Raw genomic sequence first — 23,396 nt, 5'->3', positions numbered from 1 at the left:
GTTTTGGATAAGGCTGCTACCAAGTTGTGCTGCAGCCTCCCTGTGTGTTATATGGACTAACACATTTCACCTGTGTTTCATTTGGCATGAGGGGGAGGAGATGATGACAGGATTTTCATTTTTGGGTGAACTATTCCTTTAAAGGAGGCTGAAGCCTTGAGATGACTGAAAGGTGGATTGTACAGAAGGCGGTGCTGATGTTCTGAACACTCGGTGCACAGCTCAGAGGTTTAGTCTTCTGTGGATGTGTGAGCTTCTCGCTCTCCTCTCTACAGATTTGCTGAAGGAGAGTTAGACAATCAGAGCGGTGATGAGGCCGACGGTGAAAAACAGCTTACTCTTTTTTTTCTGCAGACGCCGCGACTGGCGTCAGCGCTCCTGATGGGAGGAGGAGGAGGAGGAGGAGGAGGAAGGAGAGGAGGTCTTCATAGCAGCACCTCAGAGTACAGGAGGAGCGAGGAGGAGCCTCCTCTGAAGGACAAGGCGACAGCAGACTGAAACATCTCCTCCTCGACAACACAAACGAAACCCCGCAGCGCCCGGGACGTCCAGCTCAGACCTCTACAGTCTGGACACAACAAATCCAGTTCAACAAATCCATAACGCTTCCTGCTTCAGATGTGAATGCATAAGAAAACCAGGTAGCAGTGATGCTCTGTCCGGATGCTGCTTCTGTTTAGCCGGTCTTATGCAAGCTAGCAGGACTGATCTGGTCTGGCTGTGGGGCGGCTGCCTGGGTCCTACACGCTCCAGGCAGGAAAGCAGCAGCAAAAGTAAATCAGTTTAGGACGTAAATCCCTTCGGTACGCTTCAGCACACTAAAGATTTCACAACTCTGTCCACTGAACTCAGCGGCGTCTCCTCTCACCGACACCTACCGTGACACAAGCCATCGTCTCCCCAGGAGAAACACCAAGGAGCAGCAACAAGAGGAGAAAATGTGTCACCTACGTCCTCATGTCCTCCTCCCTCCTCTCTGCTCATCTGTCCCTCCTGTCTTCTGATGCCGTTCTTCTTCTTCTTCTTCTTCTTCCTCTTCAGGTGAACAGATCCAAAAAGTTTGCTGAGCCGCCTTAATGTGACGCTGAAAACTAGGGAACAAAGGGCGGTCGGGCTTCTTCCTCTCTCTCTCTCTCTCTCTCTCTCTCTCTCTCGCTCTCTCTGCCTCCTTCTGGTCTTTTCTTTCTACCAAACAGAGAACAATAACAGCAGAACAGCTCGGCCCAGTTCCTGACGCAACTTCCTTCTCACAACACGCCGCTGAGCCCCCCCGTCGGCGACCTACGACCCCGCCAACCCCCCCCCCCTCCTCCCCCTCCACCCCTCCACCCCCCCATGCCCCCACGCCCGGTCTATTTTGGGTCCAGAGGGAAACGGGGACTAAGCCTGTTGGGCGTTGGAAGGATGGGAGGAGTACTGCAATAGTACTGGGACTGGATTAATGTGTGTGTGTAAGTGTGTGTGTGTGTGTGTGTATGTGGGAGTATGTGTGTGTGTGTGTGTGTGTGTGTGTGTGTGTGTGTGTACACCTCTTATTGTTGCTGTGCACATTTTGCACAATCAGTGTTTATGTTTCAATACCCTTTCCAAGAGATTTGTATTGTGAGAGTGCATGGCTGTGTGTGTATGTGTATGTGTATGTGTGTGTGTGTGTGTGTGTGTGTGTGTGTGTGTGTGTGTGTGTGTGTGTATGTGTGTGTGTGTGTGTGTGTGTGTGTGTGTGTTTACTCTCAGTGTGAGCAGATCTGCAGGTCTCTCTTATTATTCTGTGCATTCACCTTTATGTATTTTATCTGTTTCCTCTGTATTACTGCTCACATTTATATGTATCTTGTAAGAACTGCACTCTGTTTTAATATGTGCTCTAGAAAAAAAGGTTTTTTTTCTTATTATTCTAAGATTTATTATAATTATTGTATTATTATATTTAATAATATTTAGTGATAGTTAGATCTAGTTAGACTCATTCTCTTTAGAGACATGCTGTGATAAAGGTCTGTAGAAATAAACTAAGTTGACACATTCTGCATGTTGACAGACTGCAGAGCTTCATGTCTCCACTGGTCAGAGTTCAGTCTGATGTCTGATCACTGTACAGCTGATTAATCACATTATCAATATATATCTATTGATCTAATGGCTCTACAGCTCCTTATGTGTAGCAGATTTTTACACATTTTTCAGCTGTTTTTGTGTGTAAATCCTAAACTTTTCAAGACCTGGAATCTATTACATTTATTTTCCAGACTCTCCGGAGTTTCTAGGAGGTGCAGGGAGCAGAGGGAAGGTGAGGGGAGCAGAAGGGAGGTGCAGGGAGGTGAGGGGAGGTGCAGGGAGCAGGGGGGAGGTGCAGGGAGCAGGGAGGAGGTGCAGGGCCTGGGGGGAGGTGCAGGGAGCTGAGGGGAGGTGCAGGGAGCAGGGGGGAGGTCCAGGGAGCAGACGGGAGGTGCAGGGAGCAGGGGGGAGGTGTAGGGAGCAGAGGGGAGGTGCAGGGAGCTGAGGGGAGGTGCAGGGAGATGCAGGGAGCAGGGGGGAGGTGTAGGGAGCAGAAGGGAGGTGTAGGGAGGTGTGGGGCCTGGGGGGAGGTGCAGGGAGCAGGAGGGAGGTGCAGGGAGCAGAAGGGAGGTGCAGGGAGCAGAGGGGAGGTGAGGGGAGGTGCAGGGGGGAGGTGCAGGGCCTGGGGGGAGGTGCAGGGCCTGGGGGGAGGTGCAGGGAGCAGAGGGGAGGTGCAGAGAGCAGAGGGGAGGTGAGGAGAGGTGCAGGGGGGAGGTGCAGGGCCTGGGGGGAGGTGCAGGGAGGTGCAGCCTACCTGAGCCTCCTCTTGGCCAGACTCCTGGAGCAGATCCTCTCCATGCTGCTCTGCAGGTTGAGCAGTGCTGTGATGGCCTGCTTCAGACACTCCTTATCCTCCTCATCCTCACTCTTCTCCTCCAGTTGCTGCAGAAGAGAAGAAGGAGGAGGGGGGGTCAGTGGGAGGGCCCAGAGGGAGGGGGGGTCAGTGGGAGGGCCCAGAGGGAGGGGGGAGGAAGAGGAGAGGAGGTGGGGGGTCAGGGGGAGGTGGGAGGTGGAGAGGTCAGGTGGTTTGCCGGCTGGAGGGAGGTGACGTGGTAAAGCTGAACTCATGAGGCAGATTAGGAGCAGCGGGGAGAACAACTTCTCCCTCTCCATCACCCCTCCTCCTCCTGTCTTATTGTTCTCTGCTCCCTCGCTCCTCCTCCTCCTCCTCCCACCTCCCTCCTCCTCCCCCAGGTTACCGCTTTGCACTAATTCTCTGTGCAGTTTATGAAAATTGTTAATTGAAGAGATCATGAACGTATCCGTATCCAGTCTGCAAGTTTCTCATTTATTTAACCAAGGACTGAAGTTCCCTCCTGTCCTTTATGAAGAGCCATGTTGGCACCAAACTCTTCACTTGAGACTGAAAGCTGACTGAAACGTCCTGACTGACATCTGCAGCGGTTGTTGTAAACATGTCAGTCACCGGCTGGATGGAAACAGACGGAGAGTTTCTCCTCCTCAGCCGGCTGCACTGACATCAACGATCAGAGAAACTTTTCACCTCCAAGAGACGACTGCAGGTGGCTTCAGTTTGCTGATGGTCTCCACACTTCACATGGAACAGAACAACAGCATGGAGAAAAAAACAAGGCAACAGTAAACATGTCGTCTGGGCCAATCAGTAAGCAATATGTCACCTTGTTCTGAGCTGTGATCCTTCAGCTGATCAGTGGAATTTTGAAAATGTGAGAAAGCAGCAGTGAGCTTCTTCATTCTCCTAAGTTTTCACAAAATAAAAAAAAAAAGTAAACAAACGTTGTAGCGCCCTCCTTAGCCCACTGAGGCCAATTTTAAAAATGTCAGAATGGAGCAGTGAGATGCATCGTTCCCTTGCCTGGGTCCTTGCCCTTGGCATCATGACATGAAACAGCGGTTTCTCCCGGTTGGAAAACGATCGGTCCAATGAGTGCCGGGGGGGACTAACGATTAGCCAATCAGAGCCATGGGGGCGGGACTAACGCCGTCATCAAGCTGTTGTCAAGCTGTGCGCCGGAACCAAGGAGGAGGAATAACAACAATGGAGACGCTGTAGACAAGATGGACGCTGCTATCCAGGCTGTTTACATGGACGCCATGTCTTCTCAATATCACCTGACATCATACTTTGTTTTTACTTCGCTCCGTGTTATGAAAGATGCTCTATACTTTCTGAACCGTCTCTGGTGTTGTCATGGCTACGCATCAGCGTCGACTTAAAATGACGTTAGATTCAGGCGGATACGTCGGTCTCTAGTGATTGGTTAGGGAAAATCGAATCCCCCTCCCCCACGGACACCGGTTAGAGTGGAGGCAATGTCAGAGTGAAGATGGAAATGGAGTGGAACCAGTTCACAGTTCTGTCTTTCATCAAAATCCAACTGTGATGTCCGACATATTGTGTGTGACGGACAGACGGACCGATACAGTCCCACCCCTGATTTCATCATAGGGGACAAAAAAAACAAGGACAAGGGGAATGAAAGGTGGAGACAATTCACAACAGAACAGAAGTTAAACCAGAGGAGACATCAGGGACGTGACGACATGCTGCTCAGCTCTGGATTCATTTCTCCTCAGCAGAAAGGAGGCGAGTTGATGCATCGTTTTAAAAGCCACAAATATTTCAAGTTTTAAGTAAAAGAGCGCTGAGCTTCAAGCAGGTTTTCAACGCTCTCCTAGAAACAGCACAAGCCAGGACCAGCGCTTCCCATAATGCACCTGTTCAGCATTGCTAGCTAAAACAGAGGACCTGGATGGAGACAGGGGGTTGTTGCACACCGTCTTCAGCAGTGCGGTCTGGACGAGTCAGAAGCTGGGCAGGGAGGACGAGCGTTACGGACCGTCCGCTAACTCAGAGGTCACAGGTTCAAGCCCTGCAGCAGCCATGTGTCCTGCTGAAGAGTCCATGAGCAAGACCCTGAACCACCACCTGAACACTGATAGGGAATCATCCTGCCGGCGACTAAATGACTAAAATATAAATGTAAACATCTGTGGAGTAAAGGAGGATTACAATTTTTGCTGCTGCAGGGATGCAGGACCAAAAGAGATAGACCTGATCCAGAGAGAACCAGGCCAGAACCAGGCAGGAACCAGGCCAGAACCAGGCAGGAACCAAGCCAAAACCAGGCCAGAACCAAGCCAAAACTAGGCCAGAACCAGGCCAAACCAGGTCAGAACAGGCCAGAACCAGGTAGGAACCAGGCCAGAACCGGCCTATGGCTCCAGCCTGCAGCCTCTTCAACTGCAGCTTGTTGACAGAACGGTTGAATAGAGATAGTAGAATAGACTAGAAACTGATGAAAGCAGATATTTCATTGGACTGTCAGAGGACCTGCTGGGCTGAACCCCTCTGGCCTCGTCCTGGGCCATGCCATCTGAGGCCAGAGCAGAATCTGAGTGGTCCAGAGCAGATAAATCCCCCAACCCCCCCACCAGCCTCTGGAATAAGCTGGGGGAAATGACTGGAGGTATTTCAGAGATTTAGCCTCAGCCCGGGCCAAAGGAGCTTACAGCTGCATGGAGAGTCCCATAAGACTGGGTATACTGGGGCTCCAAGGCTCTGGTCAGACTGGGAATTCACCACCAGACACCAGTCTACTGCTGGGAAATGTTAATCTGGGGCTGGAATAGATGTTCTATTCTGAACATCTAGGATGGAGGAGGACCTTCATCCACCTGGGAGCTGACCAGTACAACACAGTCGTCTACTGGTTTCTATTGGGAGCTGACCAGTACAACACAGTCTTCTGCTGGTTTCTATTGGGAGCTGACCAGTACAACACAGTCTTCTGCTGGTTTCTATTGGGAGCTGACCAGTACAACACAGTCTTCTGCTGGTTTCTATTGGGAGCTGACCAGTGCAGCAACAGTCTTCTACTGGTTACTATTGGGAGCTGACCAGTGCAGCCACAATCTTCTGCTGGTTTCTATTGGGAGCTGACCAGTACAACGCAGTCTTCTGCTGGTTTCTACAGGGAGCTGACCAGTGCAACGCAGTCTTCTGCTGGTTTCTACTGGGAGCTGACCAGTACAACCACAGTCTTCTACTGGGAGCTGACCAGTGTAACACAGTCTTCTGCTGGTTTCTACTGGGAGCTGACCAGTACAACGCAGTCTTCTGCTGGTTTCTACTGGGAGCTGACCAGTGCAACGCAGTCTTCTGCTGGTTTCTACTGGGAGCTGACCAGTGCAACGCAGTCTTCTGCTGGTTTCTACTGGGAGCTGACCAGTGCAACGCAGTCTTGTGCTGGTTTCTACTGGGAGCTGACCAGTGCAACGCAGTCTTCTACTGGTTTCTACTGGGAGCTGACCAGTGCAACGCAGTCTTCTACTGGTTTCTACTGGGAGCTGACCAGTGCAACGCAGTCTTCTACTGGTTTCTACTGGGAGCTGACCAGTGCAACACAGTCTTCTACTGGTTTCTACTGGGAGCCGACCAGTGCAACACAGTCTTCTGCTGGCTGCCCCTGAGCAGCTCCACCAGAGCAGTTGGGGTGTCATGTGCCTTGCTCAAGGGAATCTCAACAACGGTTGACAGTCTATGCAATCAAACCAGTGACCCTCTGGGCGCTGGTCCACTTCTGAAGGACAGGCCTGAACTCCGAAAACCCATTCTTCTGTCTGTAGCTGGTTGCTCTGTATTGACCTTTCATGAAGGCCATGATGCGTCTCATTGCTCCGTCCTGGACCATGATGCATCTCACCACTGTGTTTCAGCAGTTTCAAACACTACTTGGCCCAAAGGAGGCACTGCTATTACAGGTCAAAAGTTTGTGATTGGCCCAGAAGGAGACGCCATCTTTTGTGGGGGAGGACATGTTTACTGCTGCCTTGTTCTGTAGTGAGGTGGTCTACAGCTGGTTCTGTATTGAGGTGGTCTACAGCTGGTTCTGTATTGAGGTGGTCTACAGCTGGTTCTGTATTGAGGTGGTCTACCGCTGGTTCTGTAGTGAGGTGGTCTACAGCTGGTTCTGTTTTGAGGTGGTCTACAGCTGGTTCTGTAGTGAGGTGGTCTACAGCTGGTTCTGTTTTGAGGTGGTCTACAGCCGGTTCTGTAGTGAGGTGGTCTACAGCTGGTTCTGTTTTGAGGTGGTCTACAGCCGGTTCTGTAGTGAGGTGGTCTACAGCCGGTTCTGTAGTGAGGTGGTCTACAGCCGGTTCTGTTTTGAGGTGGTCTACAGCCGGTTCTGTATTGAGGCGGTCTACAGCTGGTTCTGTATTGAGGTGGTCTACAGCTGGTGGTTCTGCTCAGTGTGGTCTTACCTTCAGGATCTCAAAGTGTTGCAGACAGTGGTAGACTGGAGTCAGCAGCAGCCTGGGCAGAACGTACTGGACGGCCTCCTTAAAACCTTCACAGATAGACTGGACCAACAGACAGAGAGACAGACAGAGAGACAGAGAGACAGACAGAGAGACAGGCAGAGAGACAGACAGAGAGACAGGCAGAGAGACAGACAGAGAGACAGACAGAGAGACAGGCAGACAGACAGAGAGAGAGACAGACAGGAAGTTCACTTTGGTTCAGCACAGTTCCCAACACTAATATCTGGACTTCAGACTCATTTCAGCAAGAACTAAACCATCATCCTCACTGTCAGGACCTACATGCACAGCTCAGACTTCATTAGGTAAACCTGCTCCTTAACACACCTCTCCCCTCCACACATCATATCTATCTATACATAAAGCATGCAGATGTTGAAGTGGTTCAGTTTTTTGACTCTGAGCGGTCTGACTGTTGGTTCTGCAGCTCAGAAACAGCTGCTGCCCCCCTGGGGGTTTTCACACTACAGTCTGTAGAGTTTACAGAGAAAACAGCTTGTTAATGTCAGAGGTCAGAGGTCAGAGGAGAACACTGCAATTTATAACAGTGGTGTGCAGAAGGGCATCTGAACACACAAGTTGTTGATCTTGATGATCAAGTTGATGATCGATGGGCTGCAGCAACAGATGACCAGCTGCTACTAGACAGGTGTACCTAATAAAGAGGCCAGTGAGTGTATGTTCCCAATCAGCTGTAACTAGGTCTGGGCAATATGGACAAAATCAAATATCATGATATTTTTGACCAAATACCTCAATAACCTTATTGCGACAATATTGTAGGGATGACTATTGGTGCTTTCACAAAATATTTACACAAGAGATTTTTGATAAATAATCATCAGTAATGTGGATATAATGACTAAGTGGGTAAAGGCAAATAATAGAACAGCTAGAACAGTCTGGTAAGTTCAGAAAATGACATCACTTTACTGTAATGCAGCCTTTAAAACCAGGAAAAGACACTTATGCCATATCATGATATTACGATATCCAAAATCTAAGACGATATCTCATCTCATATCACGATATCGATATAATATTGATATATTGCCCAGCCCTAGCTGTAACACTAGCAAAACATCAGGGGAAAACACACACACTTTACTGATCTTCAAGCCTAAATCAGAATTTATTTAACAACAAAGCCACGCAAACAGCCTGTGGTCAGTGGGCGGGGCCTGTGGTCAGTGGGCGGGGCATGTGGTCAGTGGGCGGGGCATGTGGTCAGTGGGCGGGGCTGACCTGCAGGTAGAAGGCGGCGCCCGGTTTGGACAGCAGACTCAGGAAGTGTTCGTGGAAGCCGGAGCGCAGGATGTCCTGAGCGTACGTCTCATAGGGGTCAAAGGCCAGCTCCTGTCAATCAACAGTCAAATCACACATCAGACCAAACTCTAGGACCGGCTGGGTCAGAGATGAGACGGACACACACGCACACGCACACACACACACACACACACACACACACACACACACACACACACACCTCGGCCAGGTCCTCGAAGCAGCTGCCCACCAGCGGGTGTGGGCTGCCCTCGTCTGTCATCTCCACCGTGTCTTCAATCAGACCCAGCAGCTTCACCGTCACCTCATGGATATCAACGATACGACTGAAGATACTGTCCACATCCTGAGAGAGAGACAGGCAGAGAGGCAGGGAGAGAGAGAGACAGGCAGGGAGAGAGACAGAGAGAGAGAGAGAGAGAGAGAGAGAGAGAGAGAGAGAGAGAGAGAGAGAGAGAGAGAGAGAGAGAGAGAGAGAGAGGGAGAGAGAGTGAGACAGTCATCTCATGGATGTCTACTGAATAAAAGATAATTTTAATAAAAGACCAATATCAGACCAGATACCAGTCTGACAGACAGACAGGTAGATAAACAGACAGACAGACAGACAGACAGACAGGTAGATAAACACACAGACAGACAGACAGACAGGTAAACAGACAGACAGGTAGGCCGTACATGTTGGGAGAAGAGCATGGCGTTGGAGGCGAAGGGCTCCCTGAACACCTTGATGATGAGGTCCAGCTGGCGCAGGAAGTGGCGTCCGTCGGCCATGACGCTCTTCACCAGCTCGTAGTAGCTCTGCTCCTCGCTCGCCGACGGCTCCTCGTCCATCAGAGGAAACCCGCCCAGGTCCTCCTCGTCCTGCTGGAACATGTCCATCAGCACCTGGGGAGAGACAGACGGGTCCGGGCACCGCCAGACAGACAGACAGGTCTGATGTCACGGCCTGCATCTTCTTCACTTTCTAGGCCTAAATAAATTAAGCAGCCTGTAAATGAACAAACCTGATGGTGATGTCCTGTGTGTGTGTGTGTGTGTGTCTGTGTGTGTGTGTGTGTGTGTGTGTCTGTGTGTGTGTGTGTGTGTGTGTGTGTGTGTGTGTGTGTGTGTGTGTGTGTGTCTGTGTGTGTGTGTGTGTGTGTGTGTGTGTGTGTGTGTGTGTGTCTGTGTGTGTGTGTGTGTGTGTGTGTGTGCACCTTGTCAGCACACATGGCCACAGTGATGTCCTGCTGGCTGATCTCATAGTGGCGGATGTTCCTGACGTAGTTCCCGGCGAGCTTCAGGATGTCGGCGGAGATGTACTCCAGCACCGCCACCATGTACACCGACACCTGGTGGTCGATCTTATAGCCCAGCACCTCCTGCAACACAAGGCATCGTGGGAAACGGAGTTCACGCTTCCAGATACTGACAGGTTTGGCCTGAAGGTTTAGAGTCCGTATCAACAAAAACTAGAAAATACACTTCCTGGAGAGAATGTGTGAGGCTAGCTGCAAGCAGCTGGGAGAACAAGAACGCCTCACATTTAAATGGTTGCTATGGATTTACTAGGTGGTTGCTAGTGTGTTACTAAGTGGTTGCTGTGGTGTTGTAGGTGGTTGCTATGGTGTACTAGGTGGTTGTTAGGGTGTACTAAGTGGTTGCTAGGGTGTGCTAGGAGGTTGTTAGGGTGTACTAAGTGGTTGCTAGGTGGTTGCTAGGGTGTAGTAGGTGGTTGCTAAGGTGTACTAGGTGGTTGCTAGGGTGTACTAAGTGATTGCTAGGTGGTTGCTAGGGTGTACTAAGTGCTTGTTAGGGTGTACTAGGTGGTTGCTAAGGTGTACTAGGTGGTTGCTAGGGTGTACTAAGTGGTTGCTAGGTGGTTGCTAGAGTGTACTAAGTGGTTGTTAAGGTGTACTAGGTGGTTGCTAAGGTGTATTAGGTGGTTGCTACGATGTACTAAGTGGTTGCTAGGGTGTACTAGGTGGTTGCTAGGGTGTACTAAGTGGTTGCTAGGGTGTACTAGGTGGTTGCTAGGGTGTACTAAGTGGTTGCTAGGTGGTTGCTAGGGTGTACTAAGTGGTTGTTAGGGTGTACTAGGTGGTTGCTAGGGTGTACTAGGTGGTTGCTAGGGTGTACTAGGTGGTTGCTAGGTGGTTGCTAGGGTGTACTAAGTGTTTGTTAGGGTGTACTAAGTGGTTGCTAGGGTGTACTAAGTGGTTGTTAGGGTGTAGTAGGTGGTTGCTAAGGTATAGTAGATGGTTGCTAAGGCGTAATAGGTGGTTGAAGTAGTACCAGTGGTAGTAATAGTAGCAGTAGGTAGTAGTCATATTACTTATAGAAGTTAGTAGTAGTATAGTACAGTAGAAGAAGAGTTTTCTTCTTGTCGGGGTGGAAAAGCCTCTGAAACATTTAGACCATGATGGGACACTAAAACTCTCAGCAGGGTGTGTTTGTTTCGTGTCTGTGTGTGTCTGGACCTTGAGCAGCGGGTGGATCTTGTCGACGGGCAGAGCCAGCGGGTTCCTCCTCTTCCTCTTCTCGATGGCTGCCTGGGCGTCGGCAATCGCCCACTTATCGATGGGGTGAGGGAAACTCTTCTGCACACGCTCCTTCAGGGAGGGGGAGGGGGATGGGGGGAGGAGGAGGAGGAAGAGGTTAGGATGAAAACACTCCAGTCACCTGACCAACACTCTGCCTGTCTGTGGCTGGGAAGTTAAAGCGGTCGTATCCTTACTGCACAAACCGATTTCAGCAGGTTGTTATGAGAAAAAAAAAAAAGACACGTTTGCAGAAGAAACGCACAGCAGACGCCACCATGTGACCGTCTCATTGGTCTGAAATATCACATGACTGGCTGTGCTGTCTCTTGAGGTAAAGCTTCTCCTGTCCTCACTGCCGGTTCACTGCCTTTGTTTACATGTTTCTTCAGCTCTAGAGTACGGTGGCTGACGGGTGGAGTCAACAATCCAGTCAACAGTCAACAATCCAGAGCAAATCCAACAACAGAAACGCACTGCAGAATGCCAAAGCAAATACCAGGAAGTGATAGATAGATAGATAGATAGATAGATAGATAGATAGATAGATAGATAGATAGATAGATAGATAGATAGATAGATAGATAGATAGATAGATAGATAGATAGATAGATAGATAGATAGATAGATAGATAGATAGATAGATGCAGCGCTTCTCTGCTGCTTTGTTTTCATGGTTTTCATGTGGTTTTGAATTTGCAGTGTGTTTCCTGTCAGTGTGTTTTCGGTTGGATTCGCTTTGGATTTCCATACGTGTTTTTGAATTTGCATACTTTCTGAAGTTGCAGCCCGTTTCTCTTAATGCCGTTGCTTTGGGCCTTGTGTGGTTTGGACCTGCTGGCCACCGTACCAGAGAGAGAAACTGCTTCTAAATCCTCACTCTCCTGAATCTCGTCCCTCCACTCTTTGGATTTTGTGGAGCGAGAGTCTGGAGTTTCCCCTCGTCAGCGGCTCGTTCTCGCTCCGAGAAACAATCGAGCCAATCAGAGCCTTTGTGGGCGGGACTAAAGTTTGAAGCGTTCGTGCGACGGTTTTCCATTGGTGTTTCGGCAGAATAATATTTGTTGAAATCACCTCCTTAACCAACAGGTTCTCTTTGCAAAGACGATATTTCTGTCAAAAATGACCAACATTCTTGGTGAAGTTTGTAAATACGGCCAGAGTCATGTGACTGAAATAACGTCAGAGCGGCCGGAAACATCAGTCACTAGTGATTGGCTCAGATACATCGTCACTAGTGTTTGGCTCAGATACATCGTCACTAGTGATTGGCTCAGATACATTGGTCACTAGTGATTGGCTCAGATGCGTTAGTCACTAGTGATTGGCTCAGATACATGGTCACTAGTGATTGGCTCAGATGCGTTAGTCACTAGTGATTGGCTCAGATACGTTAGTCACTAGTGATTGGCTCAGATACGTTAGTCACTAGTGATTGGCTCAGATACATGGTCACTAGTGATTGGCTCAGATGCGTTAGTCACTAGTGATTGGCTCAGATACGTTAGTCACTAGTGATTGGCTCAGATACGTTAGTCACTAGTGATTGGCTCAGATACATCAGTCACTAGTGATTGGCTCAGATGCGTTGGTCACTAGTGATTGGCTCAGATACATCAGTCACTAGTGATTGGCTCAGATACGTTAGTCACTAGTGATTGGCTCAGATACATCAGTCACTAGTGATTGGCTCAGATGCGTTGGTCACTAGTGATTGGCTCAGATACATCAGTCACTAGTGATTGGCTCAGATACGTTAGTCACTAGTGATTGGCTCAGATGCGTCGGTCACTAGTGACTGTTTCAGATACATCGGTCACTAGTGATTGGCTCAGATACGTTAGTCACTAGTGATTGGCTCAGATGCGTCGGTCACTAGTGACTGTTTCAGATACATCGGTCACTAGTGATTGGTTCAGATACATCAGTCACTAGTGATTGGTTCGGGGAAAATCAACCCCCCCCACACAGAAAACAGCTAACGAGGAGGAAATCTCAGCTGAATAACGGAGTGGAACCTCAGCAGCCTGTTGCTTTTTCTTCGTTTTGGTCGCCGCTATTTCTGGTTTCCCTCGGTTACGGCCGCCTCTTTAGTGTAAATACAATAGCGCAAGTCCGGTCACGAGTGCAATAAGCGAACAAAACAAAGCCGCAGTGAGTAAACACACATTTGTACGCGGCACCGCATTCAAGTTCGAATTTGTGTTTCTATACGTTTGACTTTGTTGGCTGACTTTGGCTTGATTTCCCCTTTAGAGCCACAGGTCGGGGGTCAAGGCCGGTTCCGGTCACCACACACCGACACAACACACACAACCTGAGCCTGAGGAGCACTGAGGGGTCGAAGGTCACCACCACGGGTCACAGGGAGAGATTCAGGCTTTGTCCACACTAACGCGGATGAATCTGAAAACGCCACAAACGTCCACACCAGAGTTTTCACCGGCGTTTTTCCAAAAGCCTCCTGTCCACTCTGAACCCACAGAAACACTGGATTTCTTCCACGGTCCTGAGCAGGACGCTTGCTTCTTGGTTCTGGACGCTTTCTGCCATTTCCACCATTTTTAAAAAGCTTGTTGTTTACAGAGCGACCGTGAAGAACGAAGTCTGTCAGCATTAAGTGAAGTTTCTGAAAATCAATTTGTGAATCAAAAAGTGAAATAGTGTCACGGCAGAGTTCCTCTTCTCTGCTTCTCTCCAGACACAACCGGCCGATACAGATCCAGCCCGGACGGATCACATGACAGTGACGCGCCTGAGGTCACGTGACCATCACACGTCAGCGCTTTCTACAACGCCAGACCGCCGTTTTTCAAATGTATCCTGTTGAGTTTGAGGTTTTCGGCGGTGGGAAAGGGCGACTCGGTGTGGACAAAACGGACAAAACAGAGAAATAAAAGCTGCGTTTTCAGACGTATCTGTATTGGTGTGGACTAGGCCCCGGGGCGGTGAGTATGAAGGGAGGAGAGCATGGTAGGAATACCAGCAGACTGAGGTATTTTACCATGAAACACACAGACAGCACCTCTCATCGCACTGCAGCATCCATCGGCTTGGAAACAGAAAGCAACAGGTCAAACCAAAATGGCTTCCAGACGGTTCAGACAGCTGCTGCCTCACATGCAAAACATTTACACTTCAGCCTCTACATGTGTTAAAGAAACACTCCACAGATTCAACAGCAGATCCTGCTTTAAGACAACAAAGCATCCTGGGTCCTTGGTTTATACTAAAATTAGTATTAAAAACAAAAGTAGACCGGGGCTGGATTCACAAAACCTTCTTAAGAAAAAAAATCTTCTCAAGTGCCATTTTTTTCTTAACTTTAGTCTTAAGAAAAAAAATAGGAAAAAATGATATTCTCAAAAACAGTTCTTATACATATACAAAAACTTAAGGAATAAATGGTATTCTTGAAATGAAAGTTGTCAAATTTGTTCTTGATTTTTTTCTTAACTTTAAGACGGCCCTTCACCTGTCTTAAAACTCCTACAGTGAAAAGGTAAGCCTCTAATATCATATATTTAAACACATTTTAGACAAGTAGGTTATAGTTCAAAGTCTTCATAGGTTCCCCTACACCTAACATTAAGATGAACATTTATTGTAAAGCTTTATTTGGTGTAGGGCCAGGTAGGCCTCTGTCTCATGTCTGTTGGAAATAAGCTGCAAATTTTACAGTTAACAGCAACCAATGTTTAAATCTTTGCTCTAGTTGCTCTAAATAGGTTTTTCCCCAATTGTTTTGTAGATGGAAGCACTTTGGGTTGCCTCCTAGCATCCTAGCCTTGTCTCCTAGCCTCCTAGCTTTGTCTCCTAGCCTCCTAGCCTTGTCTCCTAGCCTCCTAGCTTTGTCTCCTAGCCTCGTCTCCTAGCCTCCTTGCCTTGTCTCCTAGCCTCCTAGCCTCGTCTCCTAGCCTTGTCTCCTAGTCTCCTTGCCTTGTCTCCCAGCCTCCTAGCCTTGTCTCCTAGCCTCAATGGCAGTAAGCCTAAAGTTTATTAACCAGAATTAATTCAGGCCCTATTTTGAGAAGTTCTTAAGTTGGAAAATTAAAGAAATTCATAAGAAATGAGACTGTTACTAAGAAAATATTGAGGAAGTGCACTTACGAGCCTTCTTAAGAACTTCCTAAAATTTCCTCTTATGTCATTTCTTAAGAACACATTGGTGAATCCAGCCTCCGGTCTCCCCAACAGGAACTATCTCTCCTAAATGGTATCCCTCCGCTGTGTTCTCTTCTATCAATAAAAATGCTTGGCAGCCATTTTCAGAATATATAGATAGTATTCAGATTATCTCACCACCTCCCAACTGAAAAACCTCCATCTCTCCCCTCTTTAGTATTGACCTTGACCGACCTACCTATCTGACCTTTGTATATTTACACCACAACCTCTCTTTAACCATAACTTAATACCCCTTTTTTTATTTTCCTCCCCTTTTATGTATTTACTTATTTATTTATCTTTTAGTTTGTTTGTCGGTATGTTGTTTCTTAATCTCTCTTTTTGTTGTAACTGTGAAGCTCCATGTGTTGTATTGAGATGTACCTGTGTTCTGTTTGTGATGTGCTGTTTGATTTGTAAACCTGAAAAAAACCCATAAATAAATCTTTTTGGTGAGATTCTGTTCTGAAGCGTCGGACCAACAGTCAGCTGGACTCACAGCAGCAGGATCTGATGCTGGATCTGTTCTCCAACGTGTTCAATGTCAGTTTCCATTCAAATGAATGGGAAGAAAAAATCTGAAGCTACAAACTGGTCCAGCTGCTTCTGGTCTGGGTGAGGAGATTATATTCTGCTTTATAATAAATAACTCCATGTTGAAATAGAGCTGTAGTCTCGTTCTGTGTGACTCGGGTCTTTAGTTGATGATGTGACCAAATGTCTCCTAATCAACAATCACTGTTCGATCAGCTGTTATTGATTTTATTCAAATTCCAATTAATATGGGTTCATTTACCTGTTTTTAGACTAGAAGTTACACAACTTAGTTTGTATTAGACTTTGATATTTTTGCCTTTGCTTTTATTGTAAATATTTTGCTTGAATATTGTTACTTTACATTAGTGTTTCTATAATAATAATAATAATAATAATGATAATGCATTTTATTTATGGGCGCCTTTCAAAGCACTCAAGGACACCTTACAAGTCACAGTTAAAAACAAGCAACATCATCCACTTTTTTTCCCTCTCGTCTTCTTTTATTTTATTTTTACTTGCTGTTTGATGCTGTGATCGAGAAGATCTGCAAGTTTTTCATTACAGTGTTTGTGCTGAGTGAAGACTCTGCATGACACACTTCAGTTTGAACTTCCTGCATCTTGATCTTTATTCTCTTTTTATACATTTTAATTTTTTTTTTTTATTTATTCTCTCTTCTTATACGCTTTATTATCTCTTTTTATTTGTTTCTTTTCCTGTAGCCTTATCTCATGTCTTGTATACCTTGTGTAAAGCACTTTGAAGTGCTGTGTGTATGAAATGTGTTTTATAAATAAACTCTCCTTGCCTTGTAAGCCTTTTGCATTTGGTCACTGTCAGGAGAAAACCTCGTGTCTCCCAAACATCAAATATTCACAACTAAGAAAATCAGCCTTGTTTTCAGACTGAGGGCCTGAAACGGTTTTATAAGACAGAATTTTCTGAAGTTAAGACATGAAAACAACTAAAGTTACGAGGTTTTCACACGACAACAGCGGCCCTGGGCCATGAGCAGTGAACGACCGCTCACCTGCAATATGATGACTGTCTTTCCAGGGCAACCTACTGGATCTACTGCAATAAGTACATTTATTCTAGTGCGATAATTACATTTATTCTAGTGCGATAATTACATTTATTCTAGTGCGATAATTACATTTATTCTACTGCGATAATTACATTTATTCTAGTGCGATAATTACATTTATTCTAGTGCGATAATTACATTTATTCTAGTGCAATAAGTACACTTATTCTAGTGCAAAATTACATTGTACTTATTTATTTATTTTACTTATTATTTTAAAACATGTGTTGTTGGCTGTGGATGTTTGTTTGCTGAGGTTGTTTTTGTTTTGTTCTCTGTGTGTTTTTATTACACGGATCAGGAGTAGTGCTCCTAATTTTGTTCTTCTGTACAAATTCTGTACAATAATAATAAAGGCTTTCTGTTCTATTCTATATACAGAGTGCAGTTCCCTCTGTGTGTGTGTGTGTGTGTGTGTGTGTGTGTGTGTGTGTGTGTGTGTGTGTGTGTGTTACCTCCACGTCCTGCACACTGCGTGGCTGGGCCTGACACAGCATGCTGAGCAGCAGGAGGATCAGCTCCTCGATGTACTGCAGCGCGTCCTGCTGGGACACCAGGTTAGGATGCACCTGCTTCAGTACCTACACACACACACACACACACACACACACACACACACACACCACACACACACACACACACACACACACCACACACACACACACCACACACACACACACACACACACAGAGGTTGAGGTAAATTATACAGTTGGTGTCAGTGTGATTCTCCTCCAGTTCTTCTTCTCTGATCTGAACCAGAGAGGAAAAGTTCACTTGTATTTCTGTATTTGTGCTCAAAAACAAAAGTCACATGACTCCCAAGCAGCTTGCTGATTGGACAGAGTGTGAACCTGTCATCCTGCAGGTTAGAGACTAGACTTCCTGTCACTTTATCTGGCATGATGGACTTGTCTGTCTCTTCTTCTGTGGTGTTCACTCCAGTTCAGAACACATGAAGAAGAAACAGCTGAATATGAGCATCAGTCCAGACTTCACTTTGTTCTGCTAGGCTTTCCGTCTCCTGCTACCCATAATCCCTTGGGCAACAATAATAATAATAATAAAGTGAATTTCCGTGTGTGGCGTTCTCTTCTGACACCACACTGCCAGAGATTCTCAACCTTTTTCACATCAAGGACCCTAATCTAGTCCACATTAGAGCCATCTGACAATATTTTTATTGTCAGATCTGATTTAGTCCAGAACTCCATGACATGTCTGTACTGCAGGTAGAGAGAAAACAGAGAAACTGATCAGAACATTCTGCTACATTCTCTAACTGTGTTCACTTCTTGTAAATGAAATAAAGCTGAAGTTTAACAATTCATCAGTTTGCTGTGGACCCCCTGGAACCCCCTCAAGGACCCCTAGTGGTCCCCGGACCCCACTTTGAGAACCACAGCTCTACATTAATGATGAAACTGACATGATGAAAGAGTCTTTAGCTGAGTGAAGTGTGACTCAGACAGACAGCGCCCCCATCAGGCCGCTCAGAGTCCCTCCAGGTCCCATCCAGACCAGACCAGACCAGGGGAGTCTGAGGGACCAGCTGCTGGTCTGGATAACGGAGTGCTCTCTCTCTCTCTCCCTCTGTCTCTCTATTCCTCTGTCTCCCTCTCTCTCTATTCCTCTCTGTCTGTCTCTCCCTCTCTCTGTCTCTCTCTTTCTCTCTCTCTCTCCCTCTCTCTATTCCTCTGTCTCTCTCTCTCTCTATTCCTCTGTCTCTCTATTCCTCTGTCTCTCTCTCTCTCTATTCCTCTGTCTGTCTCTCTCTCCCTCAGTCTCTTTCTCTCTCTCTATTCCTCTGTCTCTCTCTCTCTATTCCTCTGTCTGTCTGTCTCTCTCTCTCTCTCTCTATTCCTGTCTGTCTCTCCCTCTGTCTCTCTCTTTCTCTCTCTCCTTCTCTCTCTCTCTATTCCTCTGTCTGTCTCTCTCTCCCTCTGTCTCTCTCTTTCTCTCTCTATTCCTCTGTCTCTCTCTCTATTCCTCTCTGTCTGTCTCTCCCTCTCTCTCTCTTTCTCTCTCTCCCCCCCCTCTGTCTCTCTCTCTCTCTCTATTCCTCTCTGTCTGTCTCTCTCTCCCTCTGTCTCTCTGTCTCCCTCTCTCTCCCTCTGTCTCTCTCTCTCTCTCCCTCTCTCTCTCTGTTGAATTTTGTCCCAGAGCAGCTCCTGTAGCTGCTGAGCTCTCCTTGCTGCCACAGTCTGCTGGACCGGAGCCAGACTGGATGGGAACGGACAGATCTACCCAGCATGCACCGCGGCCCGGTGGCGTCCCGGAGCCCGCCGGAGACTGACGCTCTGCTGCCACCCGGTGGAGCTGAGCCGGTACTGCAGCTCTGACCTGACTGCTGCACTGCATGATGGGATACAGAGCCCACTAGAATCAGGGTTCAGGTTCCAAAGCGTTTCACCAAATCTGAATCCAGTATTGAATCTGATTATCGAATCTGAATCCTTTCCAATCCCTTATCAAACTCTTTTTTACATCATTTGTTGCAAAGGGGACAAAGAAAATGTAATAAACACGCCACTCGTTAACTTTTACGTGACGCTTTTTCTTCAGGCTTGTCGACAGAACCGTCCACCATCTTAACAGACCGGGGACGCAAGCATATGACATCATCAGGGAGGGACGGGGGGGGGGGGGCTTCTGTGAGAGGATTCGTTCGAAGTGGAGATTTACGAATCCGGGTGTTTTGCTAACATGGAACCGGTTCCAAAAACAGAACCCAACTATGATCCATCATTTTACACAGCATGTGTCAGGGCCGGGCGATAATTCAATATTATCGTTTATCGTCTTTCAGTGGAATCATATTGTGATGATATGAAGATATTTTAATATCGTGACACATTTCTGCTGTCTGAACTGATGATGACAAGCAAATTTTACTTAAAAACTCTGATAAAATGAGGTATGGTAGGAATATTATTTGAATATTTCTGTTTTGTTTGACATCACACCTAACATTACCATTCGGTCCAATGAGATGAACATTAATTTGATTATTTAACGTGATGCATACATGAACCATATCGTGATATATATTGATATCGAGAAAAATCCTTATGATTATCATGATATTGATTTCAGCCAGATGGCCCAGCCCTAACATGTGACCTGTGCTGCTTTCTGGGTTTTTGTGCTGTCAGTGAGCTGCTCACCCTGACGCCTGTTTACCACAACACACTGCACTGCCTGTGTGTGTGTGTGTGTGTGTGTGTGTGTGTGTGTGTGCGTGAGAGAGAGAGCGTTACACCTGCATACAGGTGAGTGTTGTGCGACCACACAGACCAGGATGGGTTTGTTTCTCCAATAACAAACCGACTTCACTGAACTGAAGGCTGCAGAGTCATTCCTACCAGCTGATCTCTCTCTCTCTCTCTCTCTTTGTCTCTCTCTCTCTCTCTCTCTCTGTTGCTGTCTCTCTCACCCTCTCTCTCTCTTCCTGACTCACCAGAAAAAACCTGCTGAGTCAATATTGATGGGCTTTCACCCAAGACTGTTACGTGTCAAAATGCAGCGCTGACTTTCTCAGAAGTCTCCATGTGCAATTTTACATTTACAGTAACAGCTGTATCTTGGCTGGGAGGGGCAGGGGTGTGTGTGTGTGTGTGTGTGTGTGTGTGTGTGTGTGTGTGTGTGTGTGTGTGTGTGTGTAGGCCGCTCGCTGCATGTTGCAGCACGACAACTGACAGCAACAGTCTGCTGGTGGCTCATCGTTAACCCTTCATGTTCCCAACGCCATCATGTCTCACTGGAGCCATATGGGTGAAACCAGTATCCCCATTATCAAAGGGATTTATTCTGATATTGATATATATCACGATATGGCTCATGTATGCAAAATCACATGAAATGAGCTGAAGGGTGATGTTACCTGTGATGTCAAAACTCACATTGTCAAATAATACGCCTATTCCTTAAAATGTTTCACAACTCATTTTGTCAGAGTTTTGAAATACGATGGGCTCGTTCTCATCGGTTCAGACTTGTGGGTCATGATTTCCCAAAATCACCAGATCATCAGCATGTGATTCACTGTCGATTCAATGCTGAAAGATTAGAAAGCCGTGATGTCCCCCCCCACACACACACACACACACACAGAGAGCTGTCAATCACACACTGGACGGGACATGTGGGACAGAGATGTGACTGGCAGGACAGTGGGGTCCTGAGGTGGTCCAACCTCTGACCTTTCACCTTTTGTTTAGGACACTGGTTCTCAACCTGGGGGTCAGCCCAAGATCATTTGGGGGGGGGGGGGGGTCGCGAGATGATGTATGAGATAGGAAAAGTGCATATTTCTACTATACACATTTATTATCATGTGTTTTTTGCTTTTTTCTTGTGAAATACTGAATGTTCTCAGCCTCTCAGCCTCCGATGGTGAATCAAATGAAACAAACTGAAAAGGGAAAATCATTCTGAACTCTGCAGAGAGTGACGGGTCAGGAGGAGGCAGCGCTTCAGTTTAGGGTCATGAGCCAAACAGGCTGAGAACCACCGTTTCAGACTGAGGCTTCAGACTCCAGACTGAGGCTTCAGGCTTCAGGCTTCAGACTGAGGCTCCAGACTGAGGCTCCAGACTGAGGCTTCAGACTCCAGACTGAGGCTTCAGGCTTCAGACTGAGGCTTCAGACTCCAGACTGAGGCTCCAGACTGAGGCTTCAGGCTCCAGACTGAGGCTTCAGACTGAGGCTTCAGGCTCCAGACTGAGGCTCCAGACTGAGGCTTCAGACTGAGGCTTCAGGCTTCAGACTGATTATCTAACAGCCAGCAGGACGAGCAGCAGCCCACAGACTCTGACAGACAGAACATGGATGGAGTGACAATCTGCATCCTGGACCAACCAGCACACTGACTGCTTCCTCCTCTCTGTTCAAGGTGTTTATCAGTGGAAACCATTTTCATTTCATTCTCCCATAAGCCTGTAATCCTCATTCATGTCTGTCTCCACCTCGCACTGACTGACCGCTGCATGTGATCACAGGAGGAAACTGCTGCTGCTGAAGCTGCAGGACGCCATTTCTAACCACGGTGACTGTTGTGTTCAGACTGTGTGAGTGTGTGTGTGTGTGTGTGTGTGTGTGTGTGTGTGTTAGAGAGAGAGATGCGTGCTGTCCTGTGTGTGTGTGTGTGTGTGTGTGTGTGTGTGTGTACCTTGTGGAGGGAGGGGACCAGCAGGCCTCGCCATTTCGGTGCGTTCTCCTCGTTGAAGAAGTCGTACTGCAGCTGCGCCGCCTGCATGGCTGCTACCGGGACTGAGAGCCACAGCAGGACGGTTCTCGGTTTTACATTAAGCCGTCAGCGGCTCCCCGACTCTAGCATGGACGGTGAAATATTCTGCGCCAGCGGCTGCCTCAGAATATCCACCAGAGATAGGCCGTTCCTCCAGAACAGCTGGTGTCAATGCGACCATCGCATCGGCAGCTAACGTTAGCTAGCGTTAACGTTCCATCCAGATGTTTTGGACAGCTAGCTCGCAGCTAACCTTCCTCTAGCCGTCTCCAGCTGCAGACAGCCGCTGTTAGCACGCAGGCAGGGTGTCTTCTCACCGGGATGAGAGCATGGTCACCGATAACTATTTCACAATAAGAAGCTGGAGGCTTGCCGCGGCAGGTCCAGGGGTTTCCCCGGAGCTAGCGCTGCTGAGCTGGCTTGTTGATCTGGTTAGCTTGCCAATTAGCACGTAGCCTGACTAGCTAATTTTAGCTGGAGCTAGTAACTGCCGATCGATCCATAAGACGGGTCGGTTGTATAGTGGACTGACAGTCTCTCTGCGCTAACAGATGTCAGTTGGCCGTCGGTTCTCCTGTACGGACTGACACTGTGGATGGAGGTCTGGTCAGTTGGTGTGTGAAGCAGCGGTGTGTCGGTCCGGGTCAGTCATCCTCTGCTCTGCCCGCTCCGCTGCACAATCAACCATTTTACCAGGCTGGCTCTCCGGGAGGGCGGCTAGCTAACCCCGCGGCTCCATTACTTTGACTTTAATCCTCCAAACGGCCTCCTGTCCGCTCCGTCTGCCTGTCAGGAACAGGCTGGAGCCAGCTTCCACCGCGGCCGGCCACAGAAACACGGTTAATGGCCGGTCAGAGGAATATTTCTCGGGTTGTTGTGACTCCAGTGCGGTTGTAAGAGTAGCTGGGCATGCGCAGTGAGAAGCTCCTGACGTACATGGGCTCCTTCTGCGTGAGCGGAGCGTGTTTGCGCATGTGCAGATGTGCTAACAGTCTACGTAGGCTGACAGCAGCGTCAGCGAAGGAAATACTACCGTTCCACATGATGAGAGATCAGGCTGCGAGTACAATGCAGCTGAGCGAGCGTGATGGAGGCAGGAGACTGGGCTCCACACACACACACACACACACACACACACACACACACACACACACACATACGTACAAACACAGACACACACACACACAC

The 23,396-nt window shown here is 47.8% G+C and overlaps 1 protein-coding gene across 1 annotated transcript in view; it reads right to left on the bottom strand.

The window, feature by feature from the left end:
- The window catches only part of LOC139639807 (son of sevenless homolog 1-like), a gene marked incomplete at its 3' end in the record, with an annotated part of 29,161 nt that extends 6,096 nt beyond the window's left edge, over positions 1 to 23,065 (bottom strand). The window contains exons 1-9 of the mRNA XM_071513956.1: positions 22,131 to 23,065; positions 17,418 to 17,543; positions 11,109 to 11,240; positions 9,846 to 10,010; positions 9,325 to 9,534; positions 8,849 to 8,992; positions 8,608 to 8,718; positions 7,303 to 7,401; positions 2,810 to 2,937 (exon numbers count right to left, since the gene is read on the bottom strand). Coding sequence (XP_071370057.1) covers positions 2,810 to 2,937; positions 7,303 to 7,401; positions 8,608 to 8,718; positions 8,849 to 8,992; positions 9,325 to 9,534; positions 9,846 to 10,010; positions 11,109 to 11,240; positions 17,418 to 17,543; positions 22,131 to 22,217 — 1,202 coding nt within the window. The remainder of the gene's footprint in view (positions 1 to 2,809; positions 2,938 to 7,302; positions 7,402 to 8,607; positions 8,719 to 8,848; positions 8,993 to 9,324; positions 9,535 to 9,845; positions 10,011 to 11,108; positions 11,241 to 17,417; positions 17,544 to 22,130) is intronic.
- Between the last annotated feature and the right edge of the window lie 331 nt (positions 23,066 to 23,396).

Source organism: Centroberyx affinis, unplaced genomic scaffold, assembly GCF_046629955.1.
Source record: "Centroberyx affinis isolate AG114_WGS23_722 - 3 ecotype Tasmania unplaced genomic scaffold, CSIRO-AGI_Caff_v1 ptg007760l_1, whole genome shotgun sequence".
Lineage (NCBI taxonomy): Eukaryota > Metazoa > Chordata > Actinopteri > Beryciformes > Berycidae > Centroberyx > Centroberyx affinis.
This window is presented reverse-complemented; position numbering and strand designations above follow the sequence as displayed.